This window comes from Leptopilina heterotoma, unplaced genomic scaffold (genome assembly GCF_015476425.1).
Source record: "Leptopilina heterotoma isolate Lh14 unplaced genomic scaffold, ASM1547642v1 Lhet_17, whole genome shotgun sequence".
NCBI classification, from domain to species: Eukaryota; Metazoa; Arthropoda; class Insecta; order Hymenoptera; family Figitidae; genus Leptopilina; species Leptopilina heterotoma.
In genome coordinates, this window is record NW_025110886.1 from 2,991,695 (window position 1) to 3,012,587 (window position 20,893).

The window sequence follows — 20,893 nt, forward strand, 5'->3', positions numbered from 1 at the left end:
TAGTAAACAAACACCCCTAACCTCAAAATTTACAGTTTATTACAAATTAAGAGAATCTACTAATGCACTTGAATCAAAAGATATAACACACATAACTATGAACAAAATTTTTATTTTTATTTTATGTCAGTAACCGTTTTCCATTTTTAAAATGTAAATAAAATTAATGTGGATACAAATTTTTTCCAGAGATGGGTAAATGCACGGTAAATGTTACAAACTCGAGGTTTTCTACGTATATTACCTATATAATGACGTAATATACGTAAACTCACTTTTTTGAATAAAAAACAAGTTGTGTTGTAATTCTTAGGAAATAAAATAATGACCAGTCTGATAAAAGAATTAATATATTGATAATAATTGATAGTTGCATAAAGTTTAAAAATCCACTCAAATGTTTAGATTCAATAGTTTAAGTTGCATTTATGTACATTTAAAGTACTTACAGTAAAATAGATTTTTAATTTTCCGTAGAAAAGGAGAAATTTTAAGTCAATAAGTGAGAATGTATAAATTTATAGTTTATTTATTGAATTGCATTATTTAAAAGAAAATTGATGTTCGTCCTAACCACTTGTGTAAAAATAATGTAAAAAAAGGTTACCCTTTTACAAGTGTAAACAAGTTTTAAAATAGTATGAATGTTGAAGTCGAGAGGACGCTTTCAGAAAATGTCATTTTGCATACATTTGGAAATGTGGTGTTTCTAGCGCTTCACATTCAAAACATTGTATATGTGCATGCTAATGGATCGATAAAAGAGACTAATCATCGAATCCGTGGAGAGGATAGTTTTGGTGGTAGAGTTAAAGGTGGTGGGACGTGGTTGAACCTAAAGAGGATAGAATTAAGCGTCATTTCGCCGCTTTAATACCGGCGATTAACGATGTAGTTAACAGTATAGTTATGCCGAAAAAAGGTATGAAACATGTGAAGGACTATCACAAAGGTGATTCAACAAATTCGGATATCAAACCGAAATATTTTCGCAGTATTAATATAGGTGTTACGAATGGAAAGAGATGGCTTTCGCTCAAGAAGCGTTTAGGATTGTTGACAGATGAAGATCTTGCTGTTTATCTGCTAGACTTGGCAGAATCATTTGCCAGGTATATATATATTTAGATATCAATTTTATTTTTAAGAAAATTATTTAATTTCTAACATTCTAGAAAATTGTCAAATTTTTTAAAAATTTCATTTTTTGTCAAATTTGTTATCAACTATTCTTTTAAAGGGTGAATTCGCCATTTTGCGGTATATAATAACCCACCCTTGAGCTTGAGGGTGAAAGATCAATTTTTCTCGGAGAGACGCGAAATGAGAAGCACAAAATAAAATTTCATTTCACAAATAATTAATAACTTTTATAATTTTATATTAATTTATTGTCTGATTAGCAAACAAATTTTTAATTTTTCTTTTTTTTATTGTTTTTTTAAGATTATTTTATATTGTGTGTAAGATTTATTTATTATGTATAAATAAACTTTTTTCAATGACAACTAAAACAAAAATTTCTGGAAACTCATTTTCTCCTCACTATTTCTTATAAGATTTAATAAATTTTTAAGAAAAATAATTATTAAGTTGTAAATTAAATTTTTTAATTAGTTTTTGATTACAGAGTTGACGAATAGATGAAAATTTCTTTTTAGAAAACAGGAAAAAAATATTTAATGTTGATGTGTCAATAGAAGAGTGTAAGATTTTGTTTTCAAAAGTCACAATTTTTTATTTAAGAAATAAATTTTTTATTGTGGAAAAAAGCTTAAGTTCTGTAATAAAATTGAGAAAGGACTTGACGAGAAAGTGGGATAGGACTAATATTGTTTATAAATTTAATTGTAATAATTATCCAGCCACGTATGTTGGTGAATCGAAACGTACTTTAAAAAAAAGAATTAGTGAACATAAAAACAAAAACCAAGATTTGGGACGAAAAAGAACTCGAGGAAAATATAACCAAAAATACAGTTTTCATTTTAAGTTTTCTGCACAAATAAAAGAGTTTTTCAATTTTCCTCTTTCGTGTTGTAATATTTATTTAATTTATAAAAGAATAAGTTTTTGGATTTATAATTTAGAAAAGATTTTTGGCCAAATAATCCAAATAATGTAAATTTTCAAATTATTGTTTATTTAAAAATTTAATATAATCAAATTATTTTAATTTGTAATAAATAAAGAGAACAGAATCTTAGTTTCCATAAGTTTTTTTTGTTAAATATGCTTTTCATACATCAGAAAATATATATTAATATTATTTATTATGACATATTTTATTTAATGAAAAGAAAATTAATTTTTTTCTCAAATTACGTGTTTAAAAAATTCTAATTTTATCTATTTTCTTTTTCTTAAGGCGAGATGGCAAATGCAACGAAGAGAGTTCTTGGAAAACAAATCACAATAAGGAGAATGACTTGAGTGTAACTAGAAATGATATTTCACTAACACAAGAGGAGGAACCACTACGTCGTAGTCCAAGGAAACAAGGAAATGAAGCTTCGGATCCTGAGGTGCCTTCTATCAAAACAATACAATCGCTTCAGCCAACTGTTCTACTCGACGATGTTTTTAAGCTACACCTGAGACGAAGTTTAAGAACAAAACATCATAAGAGTAAAGATAAACATAAAGAAAAGCGTAAAAAGAAAAAACATTCGAAAAATGCTGGCGATGACGACAACAAATTTGAATCGAATGAACAATCTTCAGATATTTCGCAAAATGAGAAAAAGGTTTCTATAGTGGATACGAAAACATCATTCAGTGTTTCCGACAGTAATTCTAATATAGACGCAGAAGTAGCTGACGCTAGTAAGACTGAAGTATCAAAATTAAAAGAAGTATTTGTAAAAGATGTAAATAGCGAAAATAGTTTGTCTAATAATAAAGAGAAAATTAGTAAAGTGCGCGAGGATGAACAGAAACACAATTCAAAATCAAATAAAGAGGAAGAGATTAATGTTACCGAACATTCGAGTTTATATCAAGAAGAAATTTCCAAAAATATTGAAGATTCGAGTCTAGTTAAAACTGTAAATGACTCAGAGTCTTTAAAATCAGAAAATAATCAGAAAAAAAATATTCAGCATGAAGGAGTTGAGGAAAGTTCTGAATTGGTGACGACAAGTGTTTCAAAGGACTCGGACGATAAGAAATTGAAAAAGAAACGCAAAAAGTTAAAAAATGACAGTGAACCGAATAAAAGTATAATGACTCAATTATTGGGAGATTCTAGTGAAGAGTTAATGCACAAGCATCGTAAACGAAAGCACAAACTCGTGCCAAATGAGCACAAGAATAAAAAACTTCATGATGTTCGAAAAGCTCCACAAGATGGAATAATTATTAGTGAAAAGACTAAGGAATCAGAATTAATCACAGAAAGCTCAGTTATCATGCCTTCTGAAACGCTTCCCAATGAACAATTATCAGAAAATATGTCTACTGAGCCACAAAGATTAGCGATTACTATCAAACTCTGTCAAGATTGCAATAGCAGACATTTACAAGACGCTTGCCCTTTAACACTACCACAATATGTTGTTCATGATTCAATTACTTATGATAATTGGTTGAGTAAACATCAAGATAATCATGAAGTTATGAAGACTGTTAATGCCGATGATCCCATGTCTGAAGGCTATGGAAAAATAACAGATGATGGTTTTGATTCAGATGAAGATTCCGCTTCACCTGAACAGTGTAAATCAAAAAACAAAGAAACGGAGGAAAAACAATTGCAAGTAGATGACGATAAACCTTTATATTCGCGAGAATCGATACCGGATTGTTTTGAATTGAAACCGACAAATTCTGAACATGGATTGGGAGTTTATGCTAAAAGTGAAGTTCCAATTTTTGCACAACTGGGTCCTCTTGTCGGCAGACCAGTCAAGGAAATGGACATACCAGACGATTTTTCTATGCGTCACATTTGGGAGGTAAATCTTTAAAAGTCAATTTTACTTAGTCACAAGGTGTCTAGTGAACTATGAATTTGCCTAAAATGTAATTCTTACTTAAAAAGTCCGTGCATTTCCGAAAAGATCAAACAATCAGTAGTAATAGTAGGTACTAAATTACACGAATATATTCGGACAAGTGGTTTTTAATACAAAAATTACTCCAACGCAACGTTTCGAAATCAATACGATTTTCTTTTCAGGGAGCCTATAAAATAATACAGAAAATAAAAAATAAGAAAACACGAAGACGTTAAATAATAATTTGGAAACATTAAATAATAAAAAAAATATTAATAATACAGAAAACAATAATGAGAATACACGAAGACTTTAAATAATAATTTAAAAACATCAAATAATAAGTAATAAATAAAAATACAGAAATAATATAAACTGAGGATAAAACAAATTATGAAAATAATACAGAAAATAAAAATAAGAAAACACGAAGACGTCAAATAATAATTTAGAAAAATTAAATAATAAATAAAATAATAATAATACAGAAAACAATAATGAGAATACACGAAGACTTTAAATAATAATTTAAAAACATCAAATAATAAGTAATAAATAAAAATACAGAAATAATATAAACTGAAGATAAAACAAATTATGAAAACAGAATTAACTTAATACAATATTAAAATTAAAATTAATATAAAAATACAAAATAAAATTGCAAAAATTCAAAATCTTATTGACACTGCCTCTGACAAACGTTTCAACAAGAAAAATATTGCTTTCATAAAAACTGACTTGAAATTGAATAACTATCCTGACGAATTCATTAATAAACATATAAGAAAAAGAATTATACAAATTAATAACAGAGAAAAATCAATGAACAATGACAATATTAATAATAATGGTAATGATAATAATAATGATAATTACAACAAAGACAAAAAAGTTGTGTTTCCATATTATGAAACAATTTCAGAAAGCATTAAAAGATTATTACAACCTTTTAATATAAGGACAGTTAATATTATTACACTGAAAAAAAAGTTCATTGAATCAAGTAAATGCATTTTCTTGACCTGATTTACTTGAAACAAACCCATATTTTCTTATTGGAAGAAATTTATTTTCTTGTGTCAAGTAATTTTGAGCATTGATCAAAGTTATTGGAATAAGAAAATATGGGTTTGACATAAGTAAATATCTTACTGTTTCAAACGAACTGTTTTACATGCGCCAAGTCTCGAAAAAGTATTGAATCAAGAATATCATGTTCTCACGTCAAGTAATTTACCTTGAGTCATTTGGTATCTTGAGTCAAATAATTTTTTTATTTCCTTTAAAGCAACTATTTATTTCATCCAACACCCATAGTCTTGAGCCAAGAAAATGGGAAGATTAATACAAGTTAATAATTGTTTCAACTCAATTAAAAATTATTTTGTTTCAAAGAAATATTAATTAATCTAAGCATTTCTTTTACTTGAAGCATTTCTATATTCTCATGTTTCAAAATCATTAATTTCTTGCGAGAATGTTATATTTTCTGGAATGAAATATTTTATTTATTCAATTCAATTAAGTGTAAGATCTTGAAATAAATAATTCTTTTGTTTCCTTTAAAAAAGTTTTTACTTAATTCAACGCTCATATAATCCTGATTCAAGAAAATACGAAGGTTAATATAAGTAAATATTTGTTTCAAGTTGATTAAAATTTACATTCAATTAATCCCATATTTATTTGAAGAAAGAAATTCATTTTCTTGTGTCAAGTAATTATTAGCATTGAACAGAATTCTTGAATTAACAATTTAGTATTTGGCAGAACTCAATATGTAATTATTTCAACCAAATATTTTACTTTTCCGAAGTACCAAAAAGTATTGAATCTAGAATATCATGTTCTTAAGCGAAATAATAAAGTATTGTGTGGAGAATTCATGTTTCTTGAATCGAATCATTTTATTTATTTGCTTTGAAACTTTTTTTTACTTAACACAATGCCGGTGTTCTTGATCCAAGAAAATATTTTTCTTCAAATGTATATGCAACTTAAATATCAGTTTTTGAAAACTGTCCATTGAGGCTAGGATGGCATAGTGGTAGCGTGACGGCTTCTGGTGCGTGCAACCCGAGTTCAATTCCTCCGACCGTGGAAAATTTTCTTTCAAGGTATATTTGTTGTATTTGTGTTAAGTAATAATTAAATGTAAATATATATGTAAAATAACAGTTATTTAATTATTTAAATAAAAAATATAAATGTTGATTAATTAAATAATAAAAATGTTTGACCTAAGTATTAGAAAAGATGGGATGGGGGTAAGGGGGGGGGGGGTAATTTAAGTAAATAATTTACTTGTATTGAGAAAGTATTTTTTTGATTGAAATCTATAAATTTTCTCAAATCAAGAAAATATTTTCTCGGACAGAGAACATACTTTCTTGATTTGATACATAAATGATTTTGAATTAATATATTCTGCATTTCTTACATGCTACTTAATTTCTTGGTCGAATTCCATATTTTCTTGGATCAAGAATATCTGTTCTTCTCACAAAATAAATGTTTTCTTCATTTAAATCTTGAATTACTTGAACGAACGTTACAAAAAATTGAATGAATCAAATAAAATAATTTAATTAACTATATATATTCTTAGAACAAGAAAATATTTTATTCATTTAATACATTTCATACTTCGTATAAGAAGACTAACTTCTTGGTCGAATTCCATATTTTCTTGGATCAAGAATATATGTTCTTCTCCCAAATATCATATGTCAAGAAAATCGTTTTCTTCAATCAATACTTTAATAGTCTTGGCCGTATTCAATCCCACGATTTGCTTCAACCAAGAAAAATTTTCTTGGTTCAATACTTTTTTTTTTTCAGTGTATAAGGACACCTTATGGATGAACGAGGTACCCGGGTACCTATATATTTAATTTGTTGACGATTTCTTATGAATATTATTATTAAACTATAGTAACTAAATTACATATTTTATAAAAATTATGTGCAGTACTATAAAAATTGTTTAATGAAATTTTTCATAATTTTTTAATGAAAATTCCTGTTTTTTATCTGCATGAAGCTGGTACCTTGTCCGCCTTTAATGGGTGAAGAAATTTTGTCTATTATTTCCGAAAAAATAAATAAAAAAGGTACATTATAAATCTTTTTTTCTATATTATAAAAAGATTTCGCCGCTGGATTCAGTCCCCTGAAGTTGGTCACAAATGGTCAAAGGTCAAAGGTCATCGCTTTGAAGTTGGCCTCAGGTCACAGACATAGGTCAAAAGAGGGCCTATTTAATAGACAAATTTCCTTATATCTTCTGGAGTTAGATCAAAATGTAGGTCAAAATTGACCTATTTATTAACTTACACATAAAAAAGGCCTCATTAAGGCCTTTCAAGAGATCAAAGTTTAGATGAAATTCTACCTTTTTCAAGGTAAAGGGGCCTAAACGTAAATTAGGTAAAAATTTGTTTCAAATTTACCTTATTTATTAACATTTACATCAAAAGAGGCCTCATTAAGGTCTTCCAAGGGATCAAAATTTAGATAAAATTCAACCTTTTTTTTAACGTAAAGGGGGACATTAAGGACCTCTCAGGAGTCTTTATCGTACACAATTAATGTCAACAGTGTCAAAAATTAAATTAGATTTGTACGTACCTTCCATATATCGTTTTGCTATAATTTTGTGGTACTTAGAACGTTATGAAATGGCTTTTGTAATCTTAATACAATAAATAGTGAAAAGCTGCATTTTTGACATTTCAGAAATAGCGGTCCTAAGTTAGCCACCACTTTTTTCGCTGGTGTATAAGGAAGAAATGCATATTCTTTTCAATTACGCAGAAATTTTACAAATTTGATACATTTAGGAGAATAAAAACGCATTATTTAACTATTTTTGTTTAGAAAATGAAGCAATATTTTATTTCATTTATTTACAGTGGTGGATGGCTGTAGAGACAGGCGTTAATTTTTGTACTATATCTTTTCTAATGTTTTTTAAACCTTTTGTTTTGTTTTTTGTCTTTGTTTAATTCCTACGTTACACTTTTACGGTCTTTCTCGTGATGAAAAACACAAAAAAGAAGTAAAACATAAATAAAAACAATAAAAAACAATAGGTGGCCAACTTAGGACCACTGTAAATTTTTACAAGTTTCAAATTATTACGCTAATAAAAAAAATTTAATTAAAAAATCAACAGAACCTCTTATTACAACATTAAATAAAGGAACTAGCGCACACACGCATTTAGAAATTTTTAATTATTTATCTCTTGTAGCTGCTCTCGAAAAAACAAGAAAAATTAAATTTTATTGGTCGTAAACAATATTATTGTCCTCACAATGCGTAGAAGAATCTTAGATTATAATTAGGTCCATAAATTATATCATGGTTTATCAATATATCATACCACAAAGTTATAGATTCGTCCAGTATACCATCTCAGAGAAATGCAGGGTGGCCAACTTAGGACCACTCTCCCCTAATAATTTTTGTAATATTATTAATTAAATTAATTCTCCTGCTTCATTGTTTATTAAAATTATTTATTTCAGCGAATTTTTTTCTAAGATATATTACAGGGAAGTAACGAATTTTTTAACTCAAAATCTAAATAAAAAGAAATTAGTCATGTGTTATATTTCGGACCTGATTTCAATTACTACAATCTGAATCCGTACAATTTATAAATCAATTAATTGTGAAAAATTATTGCTTTGAGCTTAAAAAAAATTGTTCTGAAAAATTTCTGAAAAATAAAAAAGTTTCATCAACTAAAAATCATTTCTCATCAAAATTTCTGTAAGTTAATTCTCCTCCTTCCAATAAAAAATTGTTCTGAAAAATTTTTGAAAAATAAAAAAGTCTCATCATCTAAAAATCATTTCTCATCATAATTTCTATAAGTTAATTCCTTCTCCTGTTTGTATCGATTATTATAAAACATTAATATAATTGAGGAGCTGGATCGAAGAACCGGCTCTTCGCTTGGATCGCACGCGCTTATACCAGTCGGGTAGGAGTGAGTGGACCAGAGGCGCTCACTGCCACCCGACTGATATTAGCGCTTACGGTCCGAGCGAAGAGCCGGTTCTTCGATCCAGCTCCTTAATTTTGTATCATTTTTTGAATCATTTTGTAGAATTTTTATGAATTTTATATAATCTTTACATAAGACAAGACTAATTAATTTTTATTTGAATTTTGAGATACGAAATTGGTTACTTCCCCGTAGTGTATCTTGGAAACAAATAATTTCAACAAACATTAATTTCACAGAATTTGGCTAAAAACCAATATTGTTAATAAATATTATTACTTAATTTTAAAATAAAAATAGGGGGTTGGCGCACGAAGCGCGTAGGGGGGCGGAGCCCCCATAGTAATATAAAAAATTAAAAACACTTTGTATGAATACATTTAAGATGTCAAAAAATCTAAGGTCAATTTATTTTATTTTAGTGGTTTTTACAGTGTAAATTGTTAAAAATGTTGTTTGTTTATTATTTATTTATTTTGTGTTGTTCTTATTTAATTTATTTAATTGTTATTAATAATGTATCATTATTATTTAATTCTTGTTTTGAAGTTTAGGCCAAAGAATCCAAATTTTCCATTAAAAAATTTTGAAGACAATTTTTAAGTTTGTCAACATATTTATTATTAATATAATTGACTCGACGTTTCGATGGTAGCCACCATCCTTTTCAAAAGAAAACATTCTAAAAAATTACATTTAATTATAAAAATTATAAGTTATTAATTACAAAAATTATAAATTACAATAATTGAAAAAATTTTCTTTTTATATAACAGAAACGTGAGAATACATACGTGGTAAAGCATATGTTTAATTTGTTTCAGGAGTTGGGAAACAACTCCTCACCACCACCACTACATATTTAAATAAATAAAATTAAAATAATAAGTTATATGATTAATCCCAACTCTTAAAACAAATTAAACATGCTTTACCACGTATGTATTCTCACGTTTCTGTTATAAAAAGAAAATTTTTTCAATTATTGTAATTTATAATTTTTGTAATTAATAACTTATAATTTTTATAATTAAATGTAATTTTTTAGAATGTTTTCTTTTGAAATGGATGGTGGCTACCATCGAAACGTCGAGACAATTATATTAATAATAAATACATATGTTGACAAACTTAAAAATTGTCTTCAAAATTTTTTAATGGAAAATTTGGATTCTTTGGTCTAAACTTCATAACAAGAATTATATTAAGATCAAAAAACTGACTTTTAACATATTTAATGTTTCTAAATTATTATTTAACGTCTTCGTGTTTTCTTATTTTTTATTTTTGTTTTCTGTATTATTTTATAGACTCCCTGAAGAGGAAATCGTATTGATTTCGAAATATTTCTCATAGTTTCTTAATAGGAGGTAATTAGTCATTAGCGAATACATCCAGAAAAAACTACATAGTTTGAAATGACAGTTCGCTCGACACCCTCTTTGTTATTTAAAAAGCAATTTTTAAAGGCCAGGAGGATTTTTAAGAAAATGAATCTTCAACTAAAATGACAAAATTAATAAAAGATTCCTGTCTTTTCAATTAAAATTATTAATATTAATTTTACATGCTTTTAGATATTTCAGATATTGTCGCAATTGTTAGTTTATTGTAAAATATTTACAAAATTTGTTAACGATTTGTAAAGAATTTTAATACTTGGAATTTTTTCTAAATTACGTCAAAATATGTGACACTTAATGGAGGAAAGGTACCTAACGCGACAAAGCTAATTTTCCAGAACGGACATTCAAAGAAGATCGAAGAGTTTTCAATTTTATGGTAGCATCACAGTTCTACGAAAAACACGTTCAACCTACTCATTTTTGAAGTCCTATGACCCAAACAAGGAGAGGCTCCACAATCATTTTCCACATCATTACACTGTAAAAAAAGGGAGTTAAATTTTAACTCCCCCGGGGGGTCTATAAAAGTCGCACCCATTGGGGAGTTAATGCCAGGGGAGTTGAATAAAGAAAGTTAAAATTGCACACCCAAATGCTAACTCCCCAAGGAAAAAATAACTCGCGCGGGTGTTGAATGAAGGGAGTTAGAAATTAACTCTCTTTTGGAGTTGATTTTTAACTCGAAAAATTTCACTCCTAACTCCCGAGTCCGTTAACTCCCTAAATTTTTTACAGTGTAGTGAAATTTTCAATTCTTATCGTCAGATTAAATTATTCGTCTGTGATTGATCCTATCCCCCGTAATTTATTAATTCTTCTTTCATCTAATATTTTAACAATAATCGAAAGGTTGATTTGACGAATCTTTAAATTTCTGAAAATTAAAGTCAAATCAATTTTTTTTATTTAATTTTTATACTCAATATGAAGCAAAAGGATTGTATTAAAATATTATTTACATTATCATATAAACAATATTACTTATACGACTATTTGTATTTTTCAAATCATCAAAAAAGATTAGTGAAGATTCTGTTTCTCTTGAAACCGGTATATTCTTTTGTTTCTTCAATAGTAGGATAACTGTATTCTTTCTAATAATTAATTTATATTTTTAATTTCCCTCGTTGTATTTCTTAATTACTGGTACCACCTAAGCTCCCTCGATACACAAAACAAATCGATATCCCCAGGACCTCCCTGGGATATCCTGAATACTACTTTAAATTAATTAAAATTGACAGTAATTATATTTGCTTTTAAAATTTATCATTTTTATAATTCCGATTGGAAATTAAGGAAATCAATCTGTTATAAAATTATTGTACAAAAAATTCAAATAAGTTCCAAACTTACAAGATTTAACTGCAAATCTGGCTCGATTCTATTCACTTCTTCATTCCATGTTGTCACGTGGCACATGGATCTCTGCCCATTGTTTAAAGTAAATGACATTACTTTATATTGGTCATTATGCCCTCGAGTCTGAGCTGCAATTATTTTTGCAATATAACCGGTTACTTTTCTATGAAAAAAATTAAATTAATTAATTTTTTATTAGTTTAACCCATTAACGCCCAACTCGTGAAAATTCTTTGGTCATTTTCGTGATACGTAGGGGAGAGTGGGGCAAGACGGGGTAGCGGGTAAGACGGGGTACCGGCCTTATTTAACAAACGAATTAACCAATCGCGATTATATTTTACATAATACTGCACCGAGACGATAGTTTCTTGTTTACAAAACCTAAAAGCCATGAGAACAAATCTTTTATCTGTTTTACTAAAAAAACTGTTTTTGACGATTTTCTTGTCATTTTTTCACTTTTTTTAGGAGGTGTTTATTACTTAATAATAACAGTTAAAGAACTGTATGGATTTTTTTCTAACTGTCAAGGGTTACAGAAGAAGGGAAGCATATGTTTTTTTTCTTTGTTGAATCGTAAATTGTAGTAATTAATCGTTTTATTCAATTTCGTAGGTGCGGGCAAGATGGGGTAGGGGAGAGTGGGGCAAGACGGGGTTCACAAATTAAGCAAAAAAAAAGATAAATAAGAGAAGTTAAGAAAACTACTAAAATCAAGACTGAATAAAATAAGAGTGACCAAAAAGAAAAAAGCTTGTCAGGTTAAATCATCAATTAGCAATGGTAAAGTAGAAAATACACCTTGTCTCTATTGTAATGGTTATTATTTAGACTGAAATGAAGGCTGGGCTGCTTTTTTTGTCTGCGGCCAATGGGCTCACTGCAGTTATGCATGAAGATGAAGATGCAACCTTTACTTGTAAAATTTGTCGACAGAAATAGGTTGTCTTTTTTAGTACCCCATCTTACCCCTACGGGTACCCCATCTTACCCGCCGGTGGGTCAAGATGGGGAGATTTGCAATTTTTTCAATATTATTAATTATAAGCTTTTTTAAGAAACAGATAGCCTTTATACGCCTTTTTTACGAAAAACTGATTCCCAAAGATGATAATTAAAAATTATAATAAAGTATATATTCGATAATTTTCGTTTTTTTGCGCTTTAAACCTTAAGTACCCCGTCTTGCCCCACTCTCCCCTAATTATAAATAAACGGTTGACATTTTGTACCAGATGAACATTTTGTATAGGTTTTGTTTGTGCTCTTTCCAATTCCGGTGTCAAAAATAAATTTCGTTCAAGCCAAAATAGAATCATTTATGAATATGAACTTTATTTTTAAAAATTCAAAATGGCGGATTCAATACGGCGGACAAGTTTCACAAAAATTCATCGAATTCACTTGAAACTCGTCACTTACATAATTAATGCAACTGGGTGAATCTCTCAAAAAGAACAAATTCTAAATTGTAATTAAAAAAAAAAAGTTTCAAAAACATTAAAATGACTATTCCTATGAGAAGAGGAGGACTATAGTAAGTCTCTAAAATATGTGGTTACGATCTTTATAAACATTATTGTTTAAAAAATAATTGTTTATTGTAAAATAATTGTTTAATTTTTGGTCGCAAATACAATGAGTGAATTGGCATGAAAATGGTTACTCTAGGGTTTTCGAGGTCGCTGATTACGAATCTAAGGTCAGAATTCAAAAATTTAAAATGGCGGATCCAATATGGCGGTCCAATTTGTAAAAATTGATTGGATTCTTCTCAAATTTGTTGTCTAGGGGATTTTGGGGTCGCTGATTACAAATCTAATGTTATTTTCTTTAAATTCAAAATGGCGGATACAATATTTGAAAATTAATTGGATTCTCTTAAAACATGTTACTCGGGGGTTTTTGGGTTCGCTGATTACGAATCTGCGGTCAAAATTAAAAAATTTTAATGGCGGATGCAATATGGCGATCAAAATTTTAAAGATTAATTTTATTTCGTCCGCCATTTTGGATTCGCCATTTTGAATTTTAAAAAACTAACATTAAATTCGTAATCAGCGACCCCAAAAACCCCCGAGTAACGAAATTTAAGCCATTTCACTAAATTTTAAAATATTTTGTCCGCCATTTTGGATCCGCCATTTTGAATTTTAAAAAACTAACATTAAATTCGTAATCAGCGACCCCAAAAACCCCCGAGTAACGAAATTTAAGCCATTTCACTAAAATTTAAAATATTTTGTCCGCCATTTTGGATCCGCCATTTTGAATTTTAAAAAACTAACATTAAATTCGTAATCAGCGGCTCCGAAAACCCCCGAGTAATGAGTTTTAAATTTATTTATTATAATTTATAATTTATAATTTATTATTATTATTATAATGTGCCAATAATGGTTGCCAATTATTGGCATCGGCGTGGACATCCTACGATTTTACTATTAGTGGTCCATTATTGGGGGCCAATAATAAACCTAAAGAAAACCAATGGCTTCCAATATTGGGCCATTAATGCACCAATGGTCGACTAATGGCTATTTCCCATTGGGTTGCTATTAAACAATTGTCGGGCAGTGGAATATTTTTGCAGATTCTTAACCCTATTTAGGAAAATTTTCTGTATATTATCAGTTATAATTAAATAAGAAAAAATTAATCATGCCCAGATTTAAAAAAAATTAATTTGTTTATAAAAAAAAAATTTTTATTAAAAATTTAAAAAAATAACTTTTTTTACATTTCTTTAACCCTTTAACGCCCAAATGTGCTTATTTTTAACGTCGGTTTCAAGCTCATAATATTAAAAGAGAAAAATTATTAAAAATTCTACAAGGACATATCCATCACGGTGGGCTTGAACTAACTTTAAATAAAAAGTCTTGCGAAATGGGATTTTTTTGTGGATTCCAACACTGGAGACCTCCCTGAATATTTTACAACAAAAATTAAAATAATCCATAGGGCCGTTTTTGAAAAAAGTAATTTTTAGTATTTCCTCCATGAACTCTGTATACAAGCACTTTAAAAAAAGTACAAAATCAAATTTAGTTTCAATTTAGTTTCATGAGTGTACAATAGTATTTTTGATTGCATAATCTGAATTTGATGTTGGATTTAAGAATTTCAAAATGGCGGATCCAATATGGCGACCAAAAAGTTTAAAAATTGTTTAGATCTACTTGGGTCTCAATACTTAAGGGTTTTCGGGGTCACTAAATCTGAAAACTAGAAGTAGGTAGGTAGTAGGGTAGGTTTTGAAAACTAGAAATGGCGGATCCAATATAGCGACCAAAAAGTTTAAAAATTGTTTAGATTTGCTTGATACTCATTACTCGGAGCTTTTGGTTTTGTTGAATCTGAATCTAAATTTCCGTATTTGAAAGAATTACTTTTTTTAAAAAAGGAAATAGACAAATAAGATTATATAAATAATGACATCACTTACAATTAAAATTAACACTTATTTACACATTATAGCACTGTAATAATTAATCAATTAAAACTCCTTTGATTAATCTTTGGACGGGAAAGCGGGGTTCATTAGACCCTGCAAGTATCTATTTTTCAAATTTCTCCGAATCCGTATAAAAAATGAGTTCATCCTAGAAATTCTGTTAAATAGACTAAAAGTACAACCGAATACTCTGAATATTTCTACAGTTTTCATTTTCCAACTGTAAATAATGTCACATGGGTGTTAGAAATTTTACCGTCACGAACTGGCAAGCGGGATCAAGAGGACCCCGCAATGTCATAAGGATAAAAATTGTACTAATTGTGCTATATACAAATAACAAAATAGTGTTTTTCTTTCAAGAAATTTGTGCCTACACAAATTAGTCCTGCCTTGCACTCAGAACAGTTTGTCTATTTCCCAGGATACTTCGCAAATCTAACAGTTCGTTAAATTCGTTAAATTAAATCCACATACCATTTTAAAAATTTTGTTTACCATATTGGATCCATCATTTCTAATTTTCAAAAACTGACATTGGATTCAGATTCAGCGACCCTAAAAACCCCCAAGTATTAAGTTTCAAGCAAATCTAAACAATTTTTAAACTAATTGGTCGCCATATTGTATCCGCTATTTCTAGTTTTCAAAACCTACCATTGAATTCAGATTTAGTGACCCCGAAAACCCTCAAGTATTGAGGCCTTAATAGATCTAAACAATTTTTAAACTTTTTGGTCGCCATATTGGATCCGCCATTTTGAAATTCTTAAATCCAACATCAAATTCAGATTATGCGATCCAAAATACTATTGTACACTCATGAAATTGAAATTAAATTTGATTTTGTACTTTTTTTAAAGTGCTTGTATACAGAGTTCATGATGGAAATACTAAAAATTACTTTTTTCAAAAACGGCCCGATGGATTATTTTAATTTTTGTTGCAAAATACTCAGGGAGGTCTCCAGTGTTGGAATCCACAAAAAAATCCCATTTCGCAAGACTTTTTATTTAAAGTTGGTTCAAGCCCACCGTGCCAAACTTTTTGGGGGTCGCTCTTTCGAATAGCATGGTCAAAATTTCCAAAAAGTGACGTTTAACCCTTATTTTTTCAAAAATACTCAAAAAATACAAGATTTTGGAAAGTAATTTTTTTTCAGATCCAATTTTAGTTGTCATATCGATTTTTCCAAGTCATCTAAGGTATAAAAAACATATTTCCGATAGTTTTAGTTTGAAAATATGCTTTGCGTTTTAAGATTTTTGGTATTTTTTTATTCAAAATGGCGCCTGAAAATAAACAATTTTCCAAAATTTAACACAGGATGGATACAATTTTCAAAAGTTCATGAAATCGCTTGAAATTTGTTACTCGGGGATTTTCGGGGTCGCTGATTACGAATCTAAAGTCAAATTTAAGAAATTCAATATGGCGGACGACAATATTAAAAATTCAACGTATTGACTTCAAATTTGTTACTCGGGGGTTTTCGTGTTCGCTGATTACGAATCTGAAGTAATAATTTCAAAATTCAAAATGGCGGACCCAGTATGGCGGACGACAATATTAAAAATCAGTCAGAGAAGCAGGCGAATGCGCCTACATCATAGGGTTTCGTGGCCTAAAATGACAAAAAAATAAATAATAATTTATTAAAAAATTTTTTTTGTGCTTAAAATTGAAATTTTTTTTTATTACCATAGTAACGGTTGCCATGGCAACGGTTGTTATGACAACCATTAACTTAGCAACGGTTGCCAAGGCAACGGTTGTTATGTTGTCTTAAGACTTAAGACTTAATACATAAGACTTAATACATAAGACTTAAAACTTAAGACTTAAGACATAAGACTTAAAACTTAAGACTTAAGAACTTTTTATACCGAAGTTTCGCTATAAGACTTAAGACTTAATACATTAGACTTAAAACTTGAGACTTAAGAACTACGGACGGACACCGCAGTCTCGCTATAAGGGTTTTGGCCCTTGGCCACGATACCCTAAAAATCATCGTATTGGCTTCAAATTTATTACTCGGGGATTTTTGGGGTCACTGATTACGAATCTGAAGTCAGATTTAAAAAATTCAAAATGGCGGCTCTAATATGGTGGACGACAATATTAAAACTTTATATATTGGCTTCAAATTTGTTACTCGGGGGTTTTCGGTATTGCTGATTAGGGACCATTCAAGTATTACGTAAGCATTTAAGGGGAAGGGAGGTCTAGGTATTGCTTACTTCCATTAGAAAAAATGGCGCTAATGAATATAAAAAATCTTACGATGGGGGAGGGGGGGTCTAAAAACCTCAAAAATATGCTTATTTAATACTTGAATGGCCCCTTACGAATCTAAAGTCAGATTTAAAAAATTCAAAATGTCGGATCACTTAGGTACCATTTTTTTGAAAACCACTTAACAGATATGGTTTTTTAAAAAATACTTGTACATTAATGGACTGTAATCTGGTCTTTCGGTTTTAAAAATAAATTAGTTAATTTAAAGTTGTTTGCTTATTTAACAAAGAAAATCAAGAAAACGGGTAATTATTTTTTCAAAATGGCACAGGAAATTCAAAAATAAATATTTGTCGAACGATCAGATTTTAGTCCTTTGCGTATATAAAATCATCAGAACAAAATGTAATAAAAACTAATTATTTGGAGTTGAGAAAATGGTAGGGGAGGATGGGGCAAGGATAGTTAGGTAAGACCTTTTCGTATCTAGCGGCCCGGGGCAAGGATAGTTAAAAAAAATCGAATGCTAAAAATGTTATAGAAAATCAGTAAATTTTTGTTTTCTTTATTTTACTGGATTTAGACTATTCAATATTGATATCTCAAGTATCAAAAATATGTATGGAACATTTTCTGAATTGCAATTATTTTATTAAAATTCATCTGGACTAGAATCAGAGGTTGAACCAATTTTCTTCAGACGACCACCCATTATGCATATCAACCTAAAAACAACAATTAAACACTTTTTTAAAATTTGTAATGGCATTAACAGGATTTTACCGTGCCGCATTATCTCTAACTATCCTTGCCCCGTGAGCCCATATTTTAGTTTTTTAAAAATTTTAAGGAACGACGTGAATTAATTTGAAAATAAATACGATATTCGTGTTCAGCAGGAAATACCACTCCGGAAAACACTTACGTAAATAAATATTTTGAAACTCTAATGTAGAAAACAATATGATAAACATTACGTTGACATTTTAGCAAAACAGCCTTTTTTCAAAAATAATCTCCCAACTTCGCAAATGGTGACAGATTGACTTGCAATTTTTACAATCATCTTTTGGTGTTAAAACGCGGATATACCATGAATTTCGCGATTTTTGAGCAAGCCGTCTAAGCATAACAGCAACTAACTATCCTTGCCCCATCCTCCCCTTCTTAAAAATAGGCTTATTTCAATGGGATTTTACAACTGCTCATGACCCCTTAACAAGGAATTAAAATCATGATCTGCCTCAGAAAAAATATCATCGAACTTACACTTAGATTCAGCATCGCCATCATCCAAGTAAGATTCGCCAGAATTATTAGCGGATTAAATTATGTTGTTATTGATATATTTTGTCGTCTGCCATTTAAAATTTTTAAAATCTGACTTCAGATTCGTAATCAGCGACCCCAAATAACCTCCAGAGTAACACATTTGAAGCCAATAATTGAAGTTTTAATGTTGTCGTCCATCATATTGGATCCGACATTTTGAATTTTTGAAATCTGACTTCAGATTCGTAGATAGCAATACCGAAAACTCCCGAGTAACAAATTTGAAGCCAATATATGAAGTTTTAATATTGTCGTCCTTAGATGACTTGGAAAAATCGATATGACAACTAAAATTGGATCTGAAAAAAATTACTTTCCAAAATCTTGTATTTTTTGAGTATTTTTGAAACAGCCACCGTAGTTTAATTAATTTCCTTTCCTCGTAATTCATATTCACTCGTTACCGCATACGGCAAGGATTTCGGCAGCATCCGGAATTTGAATTAACCTCTAGGTGCTACTTGGTTAATTCTTAGAAGTGCGCGCGTGCCATAGGTATCGTCGGACACGAGTAACGTGGAAACCTATTCTAGGACTGTCTCGCGAATATGAATTAAATCCCTGCATCGGAAATGCAAACTGAAGCGCGAATTACTTGTAACTAAAATCTAATGCGAACAAAGTTTTGACTTAACTCCGCGAGAACCGATAATTATAAGAATTAGTATTATTTGTTTAAATGAATTTCTAATGTTAACTAAAGTATTTCTTTCGACGAGAAACAAATGTTAAGTTACTTTTCATACTACTTTATGTTTCACTATTTTTATATTTATACTTATTGTTTTCTTATATTTCTTATTTTATTGTTTGTTAAATATTTTCTTTTGATTTACAATATATTCACTTTCGAAGGTTTAAATTGAGACTCGTTACTGACTACACCTCTCCTCGAATTCACAGTAGAAATAATAATTACGTAATGCTCAACCTAATATTTAGTTATTATTAGTTTAAAAAACTACGATACGTACCCGGACTCCATCCGGCGGGCGAATTCCGTAGCAAATAAAAATCATATTACAGTATGGATATATGTCTTTGTAGAATTTTTAATAATTTTTTTCTTTTAATATTATGATCTTGAAACCGAAGCTAAAAATCAACACATTTTGGCGTTTAAGGGTTAAAGTTGAAGAAAAACCAAAATAAAAAAATACGTATTTAATATTTTTCTATAAAGAATGGGAGAAAAATATGTTTACTCTATTTTAAAATGCCATAGAAAAATTTCACGTGGAATTGCCCATATACATTGAAAATTTTTAAAAAATGATTGATTTTAAGAAAATCGACATCACTTCAATAAAATTAAAAGCTACTTGTTTTAAGATATTCTGATACAAAGTTTTTAAATACAAAATGCAACATGAAATAAGAACATTTTAAAGAACAAAAAGCTTTAATGGACAGATAGAGTCATTTAAAAGATGCAGAAATTCTCTTTTGAAATTATTTACATTGTATATTTATAGAGTATTTTTATTAATTTAAATTATTTTTTTTAAGTGCTCTAAACAAGATAGTATTTTGTTATTGGTCGTATTAGTACGGTTTGAAATGGAATGGAATAATCGCTAGAACTTTTCTTATTTTTACTTTTTGATTAAATTACTTTTTCAATTATTTTATTGTAAATTTTTTCATCACTCATTGAAACCGTACTTTCCAAAAAGAAAGTCGCATACTATTTATTTAAATAAAACTAGAAATTAAAAAAAAAACAAATTTGCATTTCTCTCTTAATTTTTATTACATTTCATTGACAATTTTTATACTTTTTTATAATTCTGAATATTCGAGCGTATGTATTTTCGAAAATTTCAAATTTTTAAACAAATTGATTTAAAAAAAATAATAAAAAGTTCCTTTTTTTCATCTTAAATAGTATAAAATTTTATTCTAAAATCGCATTTAGAGTATTTAATGTATAAAGGGCTCAAAGGCCCTTTAAAGAGTAATATAAAAAAATACAATATATTAATCCTAACGCACTCTTACATTGACTCCCAACATACTGCACACTAATAACACACCTATCTAGTCCCAATGGGAAAAAGACCATTGGCGCATT

The 20,893-nt window shown here is 29.1% G+C and overlaps 1 protein-coding gene across 1 annotated transcript in view; it reads left to right on the top strand.

The window, feature by feature from the left end:
* Positions 1 to 593: 593 nt before the first annotated feature.
* LOC122499580 overlaps positions 594 to 20,893 on the top strand; it is a 48,295-nt gene continuing 27,995 nt past the window's right edge. Inside the window, exons 1-2 of the mRNA XM_043608024.1 lie at positions 594 to 1,112; positions 2,369 to 3,956. Coding sequence (XP_043463959.1) covers positions 910 to 1,112; positions 2,369 to 3,956 — 1,791 coding nt within the window. The 5' untranslated portion in view covers positions 594 to 909. The remainder of the gene's footprint in view (positions 1,113 to 2,368; positions 3,957 to 20,893) is intronic.